The sequence below is a fragment of the Artemia franciscana genome, chromosome 13 (assembly GCF_032884065.1).
Source record: "Artemia franciscana chromosome 13, ASM3288406v1, whole genome shotgun sequence".
Taxonomy (NCBI): domain Eukaryota; kingdom Metazoa; phylum Arthropoda; class Branchiopoda; order Anostraca; family Artemiidae; genus Artemia; species Artemia franciscana.
In genome coordinates, this window is record NC_088875.1 from 44,905,364 (window position 1) to 44,919,630 (window position 14,267).

The window sequence follows — 14,267 nt, forward strand, 5'->3', positions numbered from 1 at the left end:
TGGATTATATCCTGTATGTCTTGTACCATCCAGAATAACTGATACGTCATATTCACTAATTGATAATATTTTTTCACCTGAAAGTGCTGTTAGTACATATGTCATTCCTGATGATTCATCTGATCACTGCATACTTATGGCTGATTTTTTGGTGTATTTCCCGTATAATGAAAGGAAGTCTACAAAGCGAAGAGACTTTGGGGAAAAAATTGGTTAAAATTAGAAGAAGCACTCGGTGACGTAGGGTGGACTCTTTACGCTAAAGATGTTTACTGTCTTAAAAAGTAGAGTTTAGAGAAAGAGTCCAACTTTAGCGTAAAGAGCGGGTTGTTGAGGAGGGAACAACCCTTTCATATACGGAGTAATTTCTGTTCGTTTTAAGTGTTAATGTCGCTCCTTGCTTTCAGTTAAAAAAAACTTGTTTTTTCGTTTAATGATTAAAAGAATAGAAAAAATAATAAGGTCTCGCGTGCTGATAATGTGTTAAACAAGCTTTTGGAGTATGATAGTTTTAAAGTTAGAGATAAATTGCTGAAGATTGGATTCATATTAACTGAACACCTGTACTCAGTTGTTCAGTATTCTAAAAACATGAGGCAATATCAAAAGGGAACACAAGTTAGAATCTCTAAATGTACCTTGTTGTAATTGTTTGTGTTTTGGAGTTCATGAAATCAATGCCTGTCTAGATCACTCACAAGAAAAGCCCTGTTTTTTTGCCACCAGTAGAAGGAAATCGAAGTTGCAAACAATTAATGCCAGATTTTTTTTTTTTTTTTTTTTTTTTTTATGTCTATTAATGGGGGTTCCCATGGCCCTGTCCCTGTCTAAATACTCTGATGGTTTCTCATCATTCTTCTTTTTTGTTATTTTCACTTGGTGATGTTTTCTTGGCTCTTAATCTGTTAGCGTTTGGTTTAAAAAAGACTAATGACCTGTTATGGCGGAAAGTCGAGACACGAGCTATTTTCGTTTTCCATGAATCTTTTAATATGAATTTATCCAGACGAACCAAGACCTTTCCTGACGAATCAAGATCTTTTTATTTAATTACGTATGAAAGAATTGGGACAGGTTGAGGAGAAGCAACCCTCTCATATATGTAATTATTTCTGTTCGTTTTAAGTTTCAATGCTACTCCTTACTTTCAGTTGAAAAAACGTGTCTTTTTTATTTCTGATTGTTTTTTAGTAATGTCACTTGGCAACACCTTCACGGATAAATCCCTCCTCCCTACGAATTTATTCTTCTGACACTTCAATCCTGGTGAAAATTTACCCCACACAATTACCCTTAACATCTCAACGTGTGAAGTTGAGTCGGCAGTGAGAAAGCAAGACGTAAGAAGAATTTTGTATAGGGAAGTCTGGCAAACTTCCCAAGTATAAAATTTCCTCTGAAAAAATCACCCCCTGGAAACTTCACTCCCCATGTAAAATTATCCCCGTCAAAAATCCCATCAGCAAACCCCCCCTCCCCGAATAATGTATGCATATTTCCCTCAATATTAATAGTAGTAGTAACATACACATGCTACCTTTTTGTCAGCAGAACATTCCTTTCATGAAGCCTCGGAAGTTTCATCTACACACAGTAAGTCGTTCCAAAAATATTGATGGTATTCCCTTTTTACGATTTTTTTTATCTTAATACTCTTAGCCTTACAAGTAGTTGCAATAGAAGCAGAAGTAGTGAAAATAGCGGTTCTGGTAGTACTAGCACTAGCAAGCACATTTTTCTTTTTTGTCAATTCTTCTTCTCTTTAAGAATTTTCTGTAAGCTTCAACTTAATACCCCAATTCATTCTCCTTTTTGACAACCTGCATGAACGTAGCGTGTTTTGATTTTATTTGAATTGCCAATCAATATTCTCTCAAATTTTAATCTTCATACGCTTAGCATTAGTAGTACTAGTGTCATAGTAATATCAGGAACAGAAGTAGTGTTGTATTAGTAGTAGTAATAGTAGCAGTAGTAAAATCTATATTTTGTCACTTGGCTGGTTGGAAATCTCTCTCATGGTAACCCATAAATTTATCTTGATACGGTAAGCCGTTCCAAAATATTGCTGATGTTTCCTTGTGACAATCTGTAGTCACATAGCATGCCTTGATTCAGTTCAACTTTCCTTCAACATTCCCTCAGATGTTAACTTTAGTATCCTAAGCCTTTGCAAAACTTGGTACCGATAAAGTAATTTCAGGGGTAAAAGTAGTAGTAGCCGCAGCTGTAGTAGCATTAGTAGTAGTATCGTACAAAAGTTGCCTTTTTGGTCATTTTGATCATCTGTCTTATCATTTTCCGAAAATTCCAAATCAAAATACTCAGTTACTCCTTGGTTACGTCTTTTTGACAACTTGTATATATATAACCTTTTTTTATATTTAGTTTTATACTCCCCTCAACATTCTCTGAAAGGCTCACCTGAATGCCCTTTGTCTGTTTGAAATTAAAGGTCAAACATGCCCATCTTCCTCTATAAAAAATACCGTATGTAAACAATGGGCGGACTGGGGGTTGATATCCCCAAAGACATAAATACTGGACCTTTCAACTTTGATGAACAAAATGACGCTCTCAAAATTTTGATTGGATGTATTTGTAGAAATAAAGGTTGTGGGGAGGAGGGTGATTCCACATCAATTACCTTTGACTCTTGAAAAGAACATTAAAACTTTTAATCGAATGATTTCCTTTCGATATTTTTGCGACAATTCCTTCTGTACGAAGTGCTTTGGTCAGAAAAAAAACAAATAAGACTTTGTTATCACTTCGCCCTTTACTTAAGCAACACCATTGTTCTGCCTATGATCCCAAGATAAGACATTTACTCATCTGCTTATAATACATTTGTCTGTGTACCAACCACAACTGGTTTTCAATAAATGAGAAGTGATTAAAGCGATAAAAACACTGCTTGAAAGAAGCTACAAATAGAAAATCTAATCGTTTGCTTATCGAAGAAATAGAAGATTTAAAATTAAAGGAAAAGATGACTGGGGAGCATAATTACATAAAGATTCTCGTATTAGTTTACCTAGGTAAATCTATATATAAATAACTATTTTTTTAGATGGGTAACGTAAACAAATAATGACAGGTGACAAGTACTAGCACTGAATTGATCATGGGCTTAGGCTGTCTTGGTTAGGCGTATAATCTAAGCAAATCTATCTTTTATGGGGAAACCACATAGAAAAACTCCGTGTACGATTAGATTCTTGATCAATATTCTTTCCAACTATAATGGTCATTGCCATAATAATTGTGTCCCAGTCTCCCCATAATGGGTTAGGCCTATGTTATTTATTATTGATCAGAAATCAGATGTTCTTTAAAAAATATGGTTTCTGTGTAGTAGGCCTACTTCCAGTTTCCTAAGGGAAACTTTCTTACACACTAGAAATACCTTTTAAAGGCTAGTGGTAAATTTTCTGATTAGGGTAACAGAAAATTGAGATAGCTAAGAGATAGACATAGCCTAGGCTTAGTCAAGTGTACAGAAAGTTCCAAAGCTGCCTGTAGTAGAATCCCAAAGGCTGCCAAGACTTTATCAGCACAACTTGTATTTGAAAGTTTATCTTTCAGCAAAAAGTATTTTTATAGGCTAGGCTACATAAAATTTGCAGAAAAGTAACATACATAACTTAGTATAGCTTACAGCTATAAATATCAATAGTTTTCTGAATCACAATTAACAATGTAATCTAATTCAGTTGTAAGCCATATACTATCCATAAATATCATACACCATAATTTTCTCTGTCTCCATAAAAAATTCTGGTTCTTGTGTATTATATGCCACTCACTGACATTTAGAATGTGTAAAACTAGAGAACTATTTTTTTTTTAGTTTTTTCCTTACCTTAGAAACAAATTTAGGCTATATATTTGTACTCTGTTATTAAAATATATTTTGTTTTCAGCAAAATGCAAATTATGTTTTGGCCTTGTGCCCTTGCCCTCTTTTCTAAGGGGGGGGGGAGATTCCAAGCACAGAACCTTTTAAACTTGGATTCTTTTAAACAAAATGGCTATTGTAATTGGAAGTGTTCAGAGAAATAGTGTATGGGGGAGGGAATTGCCCTCTGAGATCACATTTGACTCATAAAAAGGGGAGTAGAACTTGTGATGAACCTTATTTGTTAACAATGAGCAACTTGCATAACTTACAGCCCTTGCCCATAGGGCTGAGGAAGAGGGAGGCTGTCAAACCCAGAAGCATAGGTATTTGACCTTTGGACTATTTTCAGCAAAATGGCAATTTAAAAATTCTAATAACATGAATTTGGGCAAAAAGTGCATGATATGGGTTGTCATATCCAATTGCTCACTGATCACTTTTTACTCTTAAAAAGGGCACTAGAACTTCTGATTTCTAATAAAAAAAACAAGCCTTCTCCAAAGTTTATATTATACCACCATTCTATCCATATGATATGCCTTTGGAAAAACAATAAATAAATAATAAAACATTGTAGCCTTGTTTCTCTTTACTACAGAGGCTCTTTACTCTGAGAGGAAACATTAACTGTTGCCTCTTATAAATCCTGTATATAACCTGTAGACAACTTGTATGATTTACAGTCATTTCCCTGGGGGCTAATAGGTGCACAGCATCCCTGGAACCATAGTTATATCTTTTGAGTATTTTCAGCAAAGTGGCTATTTCAGAACTTTTATCAGTGTTTGGGGGTAGGGCATCTAGAAAGGACAATGACCCTTTGCCCTTCAATTACTTTTGAACACCCTGAAAGTTAATAACAACTAAACACCCTCAGCTGTTATTAAAATATTGCAGATCCTCATTTTGATAAATGGTACATATTGTCTTTTGATTTCATATAATGTACTCTTCCACATTCTCCAAAGTTTCACATGAATACACTCAACTCTGGGGCCATAGGAGGCATGACATCCCTGGAGGCATAGCTTTTAGGCCTTTCAACTAGTCAAACAAATTGACAATTACAAAATTTTGATCATTGTAGAGGAGAGGGGCACCTAAAATGTTCAAGGAGAGTGGGGATACTGGTTGCTTTCCAATCTCTCTTCAAAATCCCCTCAATATACCTTGAAATTAACAATCTGATTCTCTAACCTATTCCTTAGACATTGATGGTATTCTCTTTTCAAAACCAGCAAGCACATCTTGTATAACAAACAAAAACACAAATTATGCAATAAAAGCACAAATTATATTTTCTGATCTTGAGAAGGCATGGGTGTTATCAGCCCTACTCATGCTAATTTTTGCTTGTTTTGAGTTTGACTTGGCTATTTATTGTAATTTCTGTTTGTTTTGAGTTTCATTTATTTATTGAAAGTGGTTTGTGATAGTTTTATGCTTGGAAGATTATTTAACTTTATTTCTGCTGATTTTTTGCTAAATAGAGCTCTATTTTTCTTTGAAAAATTAGTTTTGTGGCAAAAGTTTTAAAAATTCGTTTCTGTTTATTTTATATGGATATAGTCATTTTTCATGAAAAAATAAAATTTTATATCTTTTCAGTTTTTTATGGCACTTGGTATTAACCAAGTGACATATAGCAATTGCTAATTCTGTCAGTCTGTTTGTCCTGGTTTTGCTACTTTAGGCACTTCCAGGTAAGCTAGGACAATAAAATTTGGCAGATATATCAGGGATCAGACCAGATTAAATTATTAATAGGCATTTTCGCGATTTGACCGTCTGGGGGGGAGTGGGGGGTCAGTTCATTCAGAAAAAATAGAAAAAATGAAGTATTTTTAACTTACAAACAGGTGATGGGATCTTAATGAAATTTGATGTTTGGAAGGATATTGTATCTCAGAGCTCTTATTTTAAATCCCAACCAGATCTGGTGACATTGGGGGGAAACCTAAAATCTTGGAAAACACTTAGAATGTAGGGATTGGGATGAAACTTGGTGGGGAAAATAAGCAGAAGTCCTAGATACATGATTGACATAACCAGAACGGATCTGCTCTGTTTGGGGGAGTTGGGGGGGGGGAGTTAATTCTGAAAATTAGGAAAAATGAGGTATTTATAACTTACAAAGGAGTGATTGGATCTTAATGAAATTTGAAGTTTGGAAGAATATTGTGTCTCAGAGCTCTTATTTTAAATCCCAACTGGATCTGGTGACATTAAGGAGAACCTAAAATATTGGAAAATGCTTAGATTTGAGGGATCAGGATGAAACTTGGTGGTAAAATAATCCTGAGTCCTAGATATGTGGTTGAAATAACTGGAACAGATTCACTCTCTTTGGGGGAGGAGGGTTAATTCTAAAAAAATAAATAAAATGAGGTATTTTTATCTTACAAAGGAGTGATCAGATCTCAATGAAATTTGATGTTCATAAGGATATTGTGTCTCAGAGCTCTTATTTTAAACCCCAACCGGATCTGGTGAAGGGGAAGTGGGGGGGGACCTAAAATCTTAGAAAACGCTTAAAGTGGAGGGATTGGGATGAAACGTGGTGGGAAAAATAAGCACATGTCCTAGATACAGGATTGACATAACTGGAACGGATCAGCTCTCTTTGGGGGAGTTGGGGGGGGGGGTCAATTGGAAAAAAAATGAGGTATTTTTGACTTACAAAGAGTGATCCTATCTTAGTGAAATTTCATATTTAGAAGGACTTTGAAAATCCAATCTTTTATTTTAAATCCTGAACGGATCCAGTGTCATTAGGGGAGGGGGCGGAAATCTTGGAAAATGCTTAAAGTGGAGAGATCAGGATGAAACTTGGTGGGAAGAATAAGCAAAAGTCCAAGATAGGTGACTTACATAACAGACCAGATCCATTCTCTTTGGTGGAGTTTTTTTTTGGGGGGGGGGAGTAATTTGGAAAAATTAGAAAAAATGAGGTATTTGTAACTTATGAACAGGTCATCATATCTTAATGAAATTTGATATTTAGAAGAACCTTGTGCTTTAGAACTCTCATTTTAAATCTCGACCAGATCCGCTGACACTGAAGGGAGCTGGAGGGGGAAACCAGAATTCTTCAAAAACATGAAACTCATGGTATCTTATGAATGGGTGATCAGATCTTAATGAAACTTGATATATAGATGGATCTTATGTCTCAGATGCTCCATTTTCAATTCGAATCAGATCCGGGGACATAGAGGGTTGAAGGGGGGAAACAGAAATCTTGGAAACTGGAAATCTTGGAAAACCCTTAGAGTGGAGAGATCAGGATGGAACTTGATGAGAAGAATAAGCACAAGTTAAAGATACAAGATTGACGTAATTGATACGTATTCTTTGAGGGAGCTGGAGTTTGTTAATTTGGAAAAATCAGAAAAAATGGCTGATTGGATCTTAATGAATTTTGATATTTAGAAGGACTCATGACTCAGAGCTCTTATTTTAAATCCCGACCGCCATTAAGCCTCTGATTTTCATTTTAAAGCAATCTATTGATTCTTAGAATTTTGCTAGAGTTCATACCATATGAGATCTTGGCTCTTGGCTCTTTTGACCTCATCACACGTGGCATATGAGCTCTTAGCTCTTGTTTTTTATAGCCAGTGCAATAGTGCTCCCTAAGTAAAGAGCAATGTGGGCACAATGTATTATTTATTTATTTTTTGTTTAGACCAGGGCACTTTGTATCAAAGGAGTTGTTATAGAAACTTTGAAAAGGGCTCATTTGATTGGAAATTGAAAGGGCTAGTGCCCTTTTTAATAGTGAAAAGTGATTAGAGGGCAACTAGCCCCCCTCCCATGCCCACCACTTTCCCAAACACATTCAATCAAAATTTTGAGGTAGCCATTTTGCTCAATGTAGTTGAAAGATCGGGAAAATATGTATTTGAGAAGACAACCCTCCACATCCCTCAGGGCAAGGGTTGTAAATCATGCCCTGGGAGTGTATAAGGTATATATAGAAAGGGTGATTGTATAAACCTCAGAGGGGGCTCTTTGGATTTGTAATCAGAAGTTCTAGTGTCCTTTTTAAGACTCAGAGTGTTTGGATGGTGGATACCCTTCCATTCCCCACAAACCTAGTATTTTCCCAAAATGCATCTGATAGAAATTTTGAGATGGTCATTTGTTGTCATAGAAACTTCAAAAACAACTCATTCAATTGGGAATTGAAAGGGCCAGTGTCCTTTCTAATAGTCGAAAGTAATATCGAAAGTCGAAAGTCGAAACGCATATTTTTCTGTAATACATCTGATAGACATTTTGAGATGGCCATTTGTTGTCATAGAATTTTCAAAAAAGGCTCATTCAGTTGCAAATTGAAAGGGCTAGTGCCCTTCTTATTAGTCAAAAGTGATTAGAGAGCAACAAGCCTCCACCACTCCCATTAGTTCCCAAAACACATCTAATCAAGATTTTGAGATATCCATTTTGTTTAGTGTACTTGAAAGGTCTAGATTTTATGTCTTTGACAACCCCCATACCTTCTCAAGACCTGAACATAATTTGGACTTACCTAAAAAAAATGGCTGTGGATTGTCAGTTTACTATACATATGCTTATATACATTCCTTAGAGTTTCAATAGTTTTTAATTTATTAAAGTTAAAAAAGGTTAAAATATTTTAAATGTATATGTTTATTTAAATCATACAATAACTAACCAAGTCAAACTCAAAACAAGCAAAAATTAACATGAATAGGGCTGACAACACCCATGCCTTCTCAAGTCTTGAACATAATTTGCACTTACTGAAAACAAAACACATTTAAAATGTTTTCACTTTGTTTTTACTTGTTTAAAATGTTTTTACTAGATATATGAAGGGGGAAGTCCTCCCCCTTGCACTCCAATTACAGCGCGAGTGTCTTGTGCCCTTTTTAAGAGTAACAAAAGATTGAAGGACAGTCAGCCTTTCTCTTAAGCCTATTCATTTTTCAAATGCATCCAGTCAAAATTTTGAGACAGCCATTCTGATTAGCATAGTAGAATGGTCCAGCAACTATGTCTTCAGGGATATTCAGGGATATTAGCCCCCCACAATTATGCAATTGGCCCATTATGTTTTAAAACTGAATGTTACTTTAAAATAAATCAAAAGGCATTGTGTTGCCAATAAGACACCTCAGCAGTCTATCAGGAATAACTGGGGCAATTGGCAATTAAGTTGAAACTTCGAGGATATTACTACTATTACTTCTGCTCTTACAATTTAAATAAATAAAAGGAGTGTAAGTGTATCCAGGTTGTCAAAGAGCATAGATAGAATCTTCTGGGAATTATAGTAAGTTTTATTTCTCTGGTCAACTTCAGAAGCTATAAAATTAAGTTAATAAATAATGTGTGTGTCAGGATTAAAAATTGTTGAAAAAGTTTCTCCAACATTCAAATAGCAACCCATATTATGAAGTCTTATAGAAGAAAACTGAAAAGATATACAATATTTTCTTTCTATGAAAAAGATTATTACCTTAAATCTTACCTTAAATTGCAGCTTGGAGCGATATAAGGATTATCCATCCTTGTGATGCTCCATGAGAAAAAAAAAGAATTCGTTTGGTGTAGATTGTGGCTGTTAGATTAGACTCTTGTGGAGAACTCTGCAGCTTCCCAATTGTAAAGGAACTCCTGGCAGAGCCATTCCCTATCAAGGTGGGACTTGAACATGTCAATTGAAGTAGCAGAAACTGTTTCTTCAGAGAGCTGGTTCCACATATTGATGATTCTTTGGCTGAAGAAGTGGCTTCTATGTCTACTCGTGGAACGCTGCATCGAGAGCTTCAAAGAATGTCCTCTAGTACCAGAATGCAAGGGCTGTGCAAAGAGACCGGGAAGGGTATTTTTAGAGAGGATTTTTTTGGTTAAAATAATGTCACCCCTTTTCCGTCGGTATGTAAGCGTTGGCAGCTTCAAACGACGTAGTCTTTCTTCGTATGGAAATTTATTCATGTTGGTAACCATCTTAGTGGCACGATGCTGGACATCCTCAAGCAACTTCCTATCTTTTTTGAAGAAAGGGGCTGCCAATGACATTCCAACCTCCAGGCGTGGACGTACAAGCGCCTTATATAACTTCATAAGAACTCTAGGGTGTCAGCTGGAGATGGTTCTTTTTATGATACCAAGGGTTTTATTTGCAGAAGATGAAACAGACTTAGCATGGCTGCTAAACTTTAATTGGTGATCTACAATAACCCCAAGATCTCTTTCATCAGAAACAGCAGAAAGGAAGTTGTCTTGAAGGAAATACTTATGATGCTTGTTATTTTTGCCAAAATGAATTACATGGCATTTGTCAACATTGAAAGTCAGAAGCCACATGTTAGCCCATCTTTCTAGACTATCAAGATCTGTTTGAATTGATTGCTGGTCAGAGGGAGTAGCCGCTTTTCCAACTAGTTTTGAGTCATCAGCATAAAGGGTAATAAGATTTGAAAGAAGGGTAGGTAATTCGTTAACATAGAAGTTGAAAAGTGTTGGTCCAAGAATAGTGCCCTGGGGCACGCCACTTAATACAGTTGTGGGAGAAGAGAAATGAGGAGTTCCTTGCAAATCAAAAACTCTGACACTCTGTGATCTTTCAGAAAGGAAGCCCATAATCCACTGTACAACACCTTCGTTGACACCTGCAGCCCTCAATTTGATTATGAGGAATTCATGACAAACTTTGTCGAATGCTTTGGACAGATCAAGAAGAATCATGTCGACAGGAAAACCCTCATCAAGCAGTGTAGTCACTAATTCATATGTTTGGATAAGGTTAGTGTCCACAGATCTACCAGATCTGAAACCATGTTGTGATGTGGAAAGGATATTATTGACCTCAAGATGTTCAATTAGAGCTTTATTAACAAATCTCTCAAGCACCTTAACAACTGCAGAGGTGATGCTTATGGGATGGTAATTCTCTGCTGAGTCTCTTCGTCCCTTTTTATGGATCGGGGTTATATAAGATGTTTTCCAATCATGCGGTAGTTCCCCATTTTGAAGAGATAACCGGAACAGCATGCACAGGGGGTAGCTGAGAGCTTTTCGACACTCCCTAAGAAGACGTGGATGAACACCGTCTGGTCCCTTTGACTTATTTACATCAAGCTTCTCAAGGCTATTGAAAACCATTAATTCACCTACTGACAGATCAGGCATAGGGAAAAGCACTTCATACAATGGAGGATCTGATGAGGAGGTGCCTGAATTTTGGGTAAAGGCAGAAGCAAATTGTGCATTTAGAATGTCAGCCTTATCTATTGGAGATGAGTGTAATACACTGTGGTCAACAAGGTCAGGAATAGTATGATGATTTGGGTTTTTAGAAGAGACATGTGTCCAAAAAGATTTTGAGTTTAACTTGATCTCAGAAGCCAAATTTTCCTCGTAGGCAGATTTCCGTTTTTTTTACAGAATCTGTTACACGATTCTGTACTGCCTTGTAAAATGACAGGGTCTCCTGGTTCCTCTTCTTCATATACTGTTTCCAAGCTCTAGATTTCTGGTTAATCAGCTTCTTAACTTCCTTAGTGAGGAAGGGAAGTGTTTTGGGCTGTTTCCTAAAAATAACCCTGGAATGTTTCTTTTCAAGAGCAAGAAGAGTTTTTTTGAAATTTAGCCACGACTCATTGATGTCACTGGTGATAAGCATTGACCAGTTTGCAGATGAAAGTTCCTGCTGTATTGCCTCATAGTCGGTGAAAGTCTGAGGACGAAATTTAGGTTGACGACGACTATTTAGGGACAACACAGACAGAATAACTAGGTGGTCACTACTAGCAATTGGCGGTAAATAATCATTACGAATGAGGGAATCAGTATCACGCAAAATGACAAGGTCTAACAGCGAGGGATTCTGATCAGCTCTATAGCGTGTAGGCTTATCAATAGTCTGATGAAGAAAATTATTTGATAGGCAAGATAAAAAAGGTGAGTCTCTACTATTAGATGAAATATGTCCAGTCTCCAGTGATTATTAACTCAAATGAGCTAGGAAGGGAAATTGAAGATGTCATTTCATCAATGATAGTTTTGAGGGCCAATTCACTATCTTCAAGGGAAGGAGCACTTGGACTTCGATAAACGCACCCAAGACAGCAATGGAGATATCAAGCCATACACTTTCTATCAAAGATATATCAAGCATAGTAGGATTTACAACACTAACCTGGATACCATCTCTTACATAAACACCAACTCCTCTTCGACAATTTGAGTGCTCCAAGTTGCTAAATAGCTGATATCCCGAGATCTGTAGGGATGTTTCAGTAACCGCCAAAAAACTATGTTTCGGTAACAATTCAACAAAACTCGCAATATCTGCTGCTTCCTCCCTAAGAAGCACCCCGGATTCTACAAGCTTATTTGTCACACAGTCAACATTGCTTGAAAGAACACGGAAAGTATTTTCAGAAAGGGGCTTCTGACTCGGGAAATTTGGCTGTTGAGACTCAGAGGTAATATCAGATATAGTACTTGAAAAACTTGAATCCGCTGAATTCTGACATGACACGAGCAAATTATTAGATATAACATTTGAATTTTGAATTAACATTAGCAGAAATTGCTCTTAAATTGAAATGGGAAACATTTGGAGAAGGATTGGATGAAGCTTCACAAGAAATATCAACTGACGATTTATCAAAACGAAGCACTGGGGAAACAAAACTATTTACATGAGGATGCGATGATATAACTAGGTTTCCATCGTGGATTGCTTTGGAGGGGACCGGGGTGGCGCTTCCCAACTGCGATGAGCAGCCTCGTTTTTTGGAACGATTTGGCCCTTGAAGATCATGAGGTTGAGCTCACCTGAGCTTATTCTTCTTTTCAACTCCTCAACTAAAGCCTTCCTCCTGTTTCTCTCTGTCTTGGATGCGTCACCACGAAATTGTATATCCTCGTGGAGCTCGCGGGAGCGGTTGATGATTGACCTTTTGATGCCCAGGCTTGGGACAGTAAAAAGGACAGGAGGAGGGTGTGCAGATGGCAGAGAGTTAGTAGGGATCGGAAGTCTTCTCACATTATTGATGTGAACGTCTCTGAGCTTATACTTTTGATCAATATAAGACTTAATCCATTGGGTTGCGGAGGGATCCCAAACGCAACAATGTTAAGGGCTCTACGTTGTCTGTCCCTTTCTTCAGAAAAGTGGCACTGGATCTCACTATCAAGATGCTGGGTAAGATTGGCTTTGATGCTTGTTGTCTCTTGAAGAACTACCGTCTGGACTTCGGAACGCATTTCAGAGAGTGAGCATTTTTCGGACACCCGGGTTTCCAGTGCTGACACCTGTGATTTTATCTCACTGACAGTTTGTGAGATTTCAGCTTTTAATGATGTTTCCAAGTCTTTTAAAGATGCTTGGACAATTTCTTGAATGGCCACTTGAGATGGGATTTTATCAATGATCTCATTTTTCATGCTATTTATTGTAGCTTTTACGATATTCTCAACACTAGGATTGTGAGTATTAACAGATGTTGATCCGTATTTACATGCTGGGCACTTGATACAAATATCTACACGTCGGGAGATTTTCCTGATAAGCAGATATTCAGGTTCAGGCATGTCTAGACACTCGGTACATATCCACTTGTCACACCCATCACAAAGAATGGCATAAGAATCATTTTCTAATGCAATATTGCAGGCAAGACAATTGTCGGATCCTTTTTTCGGACTTATATGAGTCCTTTTTGGTCTTCTACTTGATGTGGCCTTAATTTCACTAGGTGGCGGCATGATATGAGAAAAAAACGCTGGAAAAAAATGCGGGGGAAAAAAAGCTTTCAGCCAACAGATATCAATTTATCACGGGGTTTTCAGAACTTGGGGGACCTGTGGGAAGCGCGGATACTCAAATCGCCTATCCCCAGCAGTTTAAGGATGGATATCCCGCCGGTACCAATACGGCTCTTCGTGTTTGTTATCGCTCTCTTCTGCACAGGTTTCCCCAAATGCAGAAGATAAACGATTCAGCTTACGTAGTCACAATCAATTTATAAATGAAACTCAAAACAAACAGAAATTAACATGAGTAGAGTTGATAACCCCTATGCGTTCTCAAGACCAGAATGCAATTTGCATTTTACTGAAAAAAAATATTTGAAATGTTTTCAGCTTTCTTACTTTCATGAATGAAAGATTACCAAAACCTTAACAAGGGACTGTCAGTAGGCCTATATGTCAATTTAACTGACAATCCACGGTCATTTGTTAGTTTTTTTCAGTTTAGTGCAAATTGTGTTTTGGTCTTGAGAAGGCATAGGGGTTGTCAGCCCTACTCATGTTAATTTTTGCTTGTTTTGAGTTTGACTTGGCTATTTAATGTAATTTCTGTTCGTTTTGAGTTTCA

At 37.0% G+C, this 14,267-nt stretch overlaps 1 protein-coding gene across 1 annotated transcript in view; it reads left to right on the forward strand.

The window, feature by feature from the left end:
* Positions 1-2,934: 2,934 nt before the first annotated feature.
* The window catches only part of LOC136034985 (uncharacterized), a 76,877-nt gene continuing 65,544 nt past the window's right edge, over positions 2,935-14,267 (forward strand). Inside the window, exon 1 of the mRNA XM_065716554.1 lies at positions 2,935-3,041. Within this exon, the coding sequence (XP_065572626.1) occupies positions 2,993-3,041 (49 nt within the window). The 5' untranslated portion in view covers positions 2,935-2,992. The remainder of the gene's footprint in view (positions 3,042-14,267) is intronic.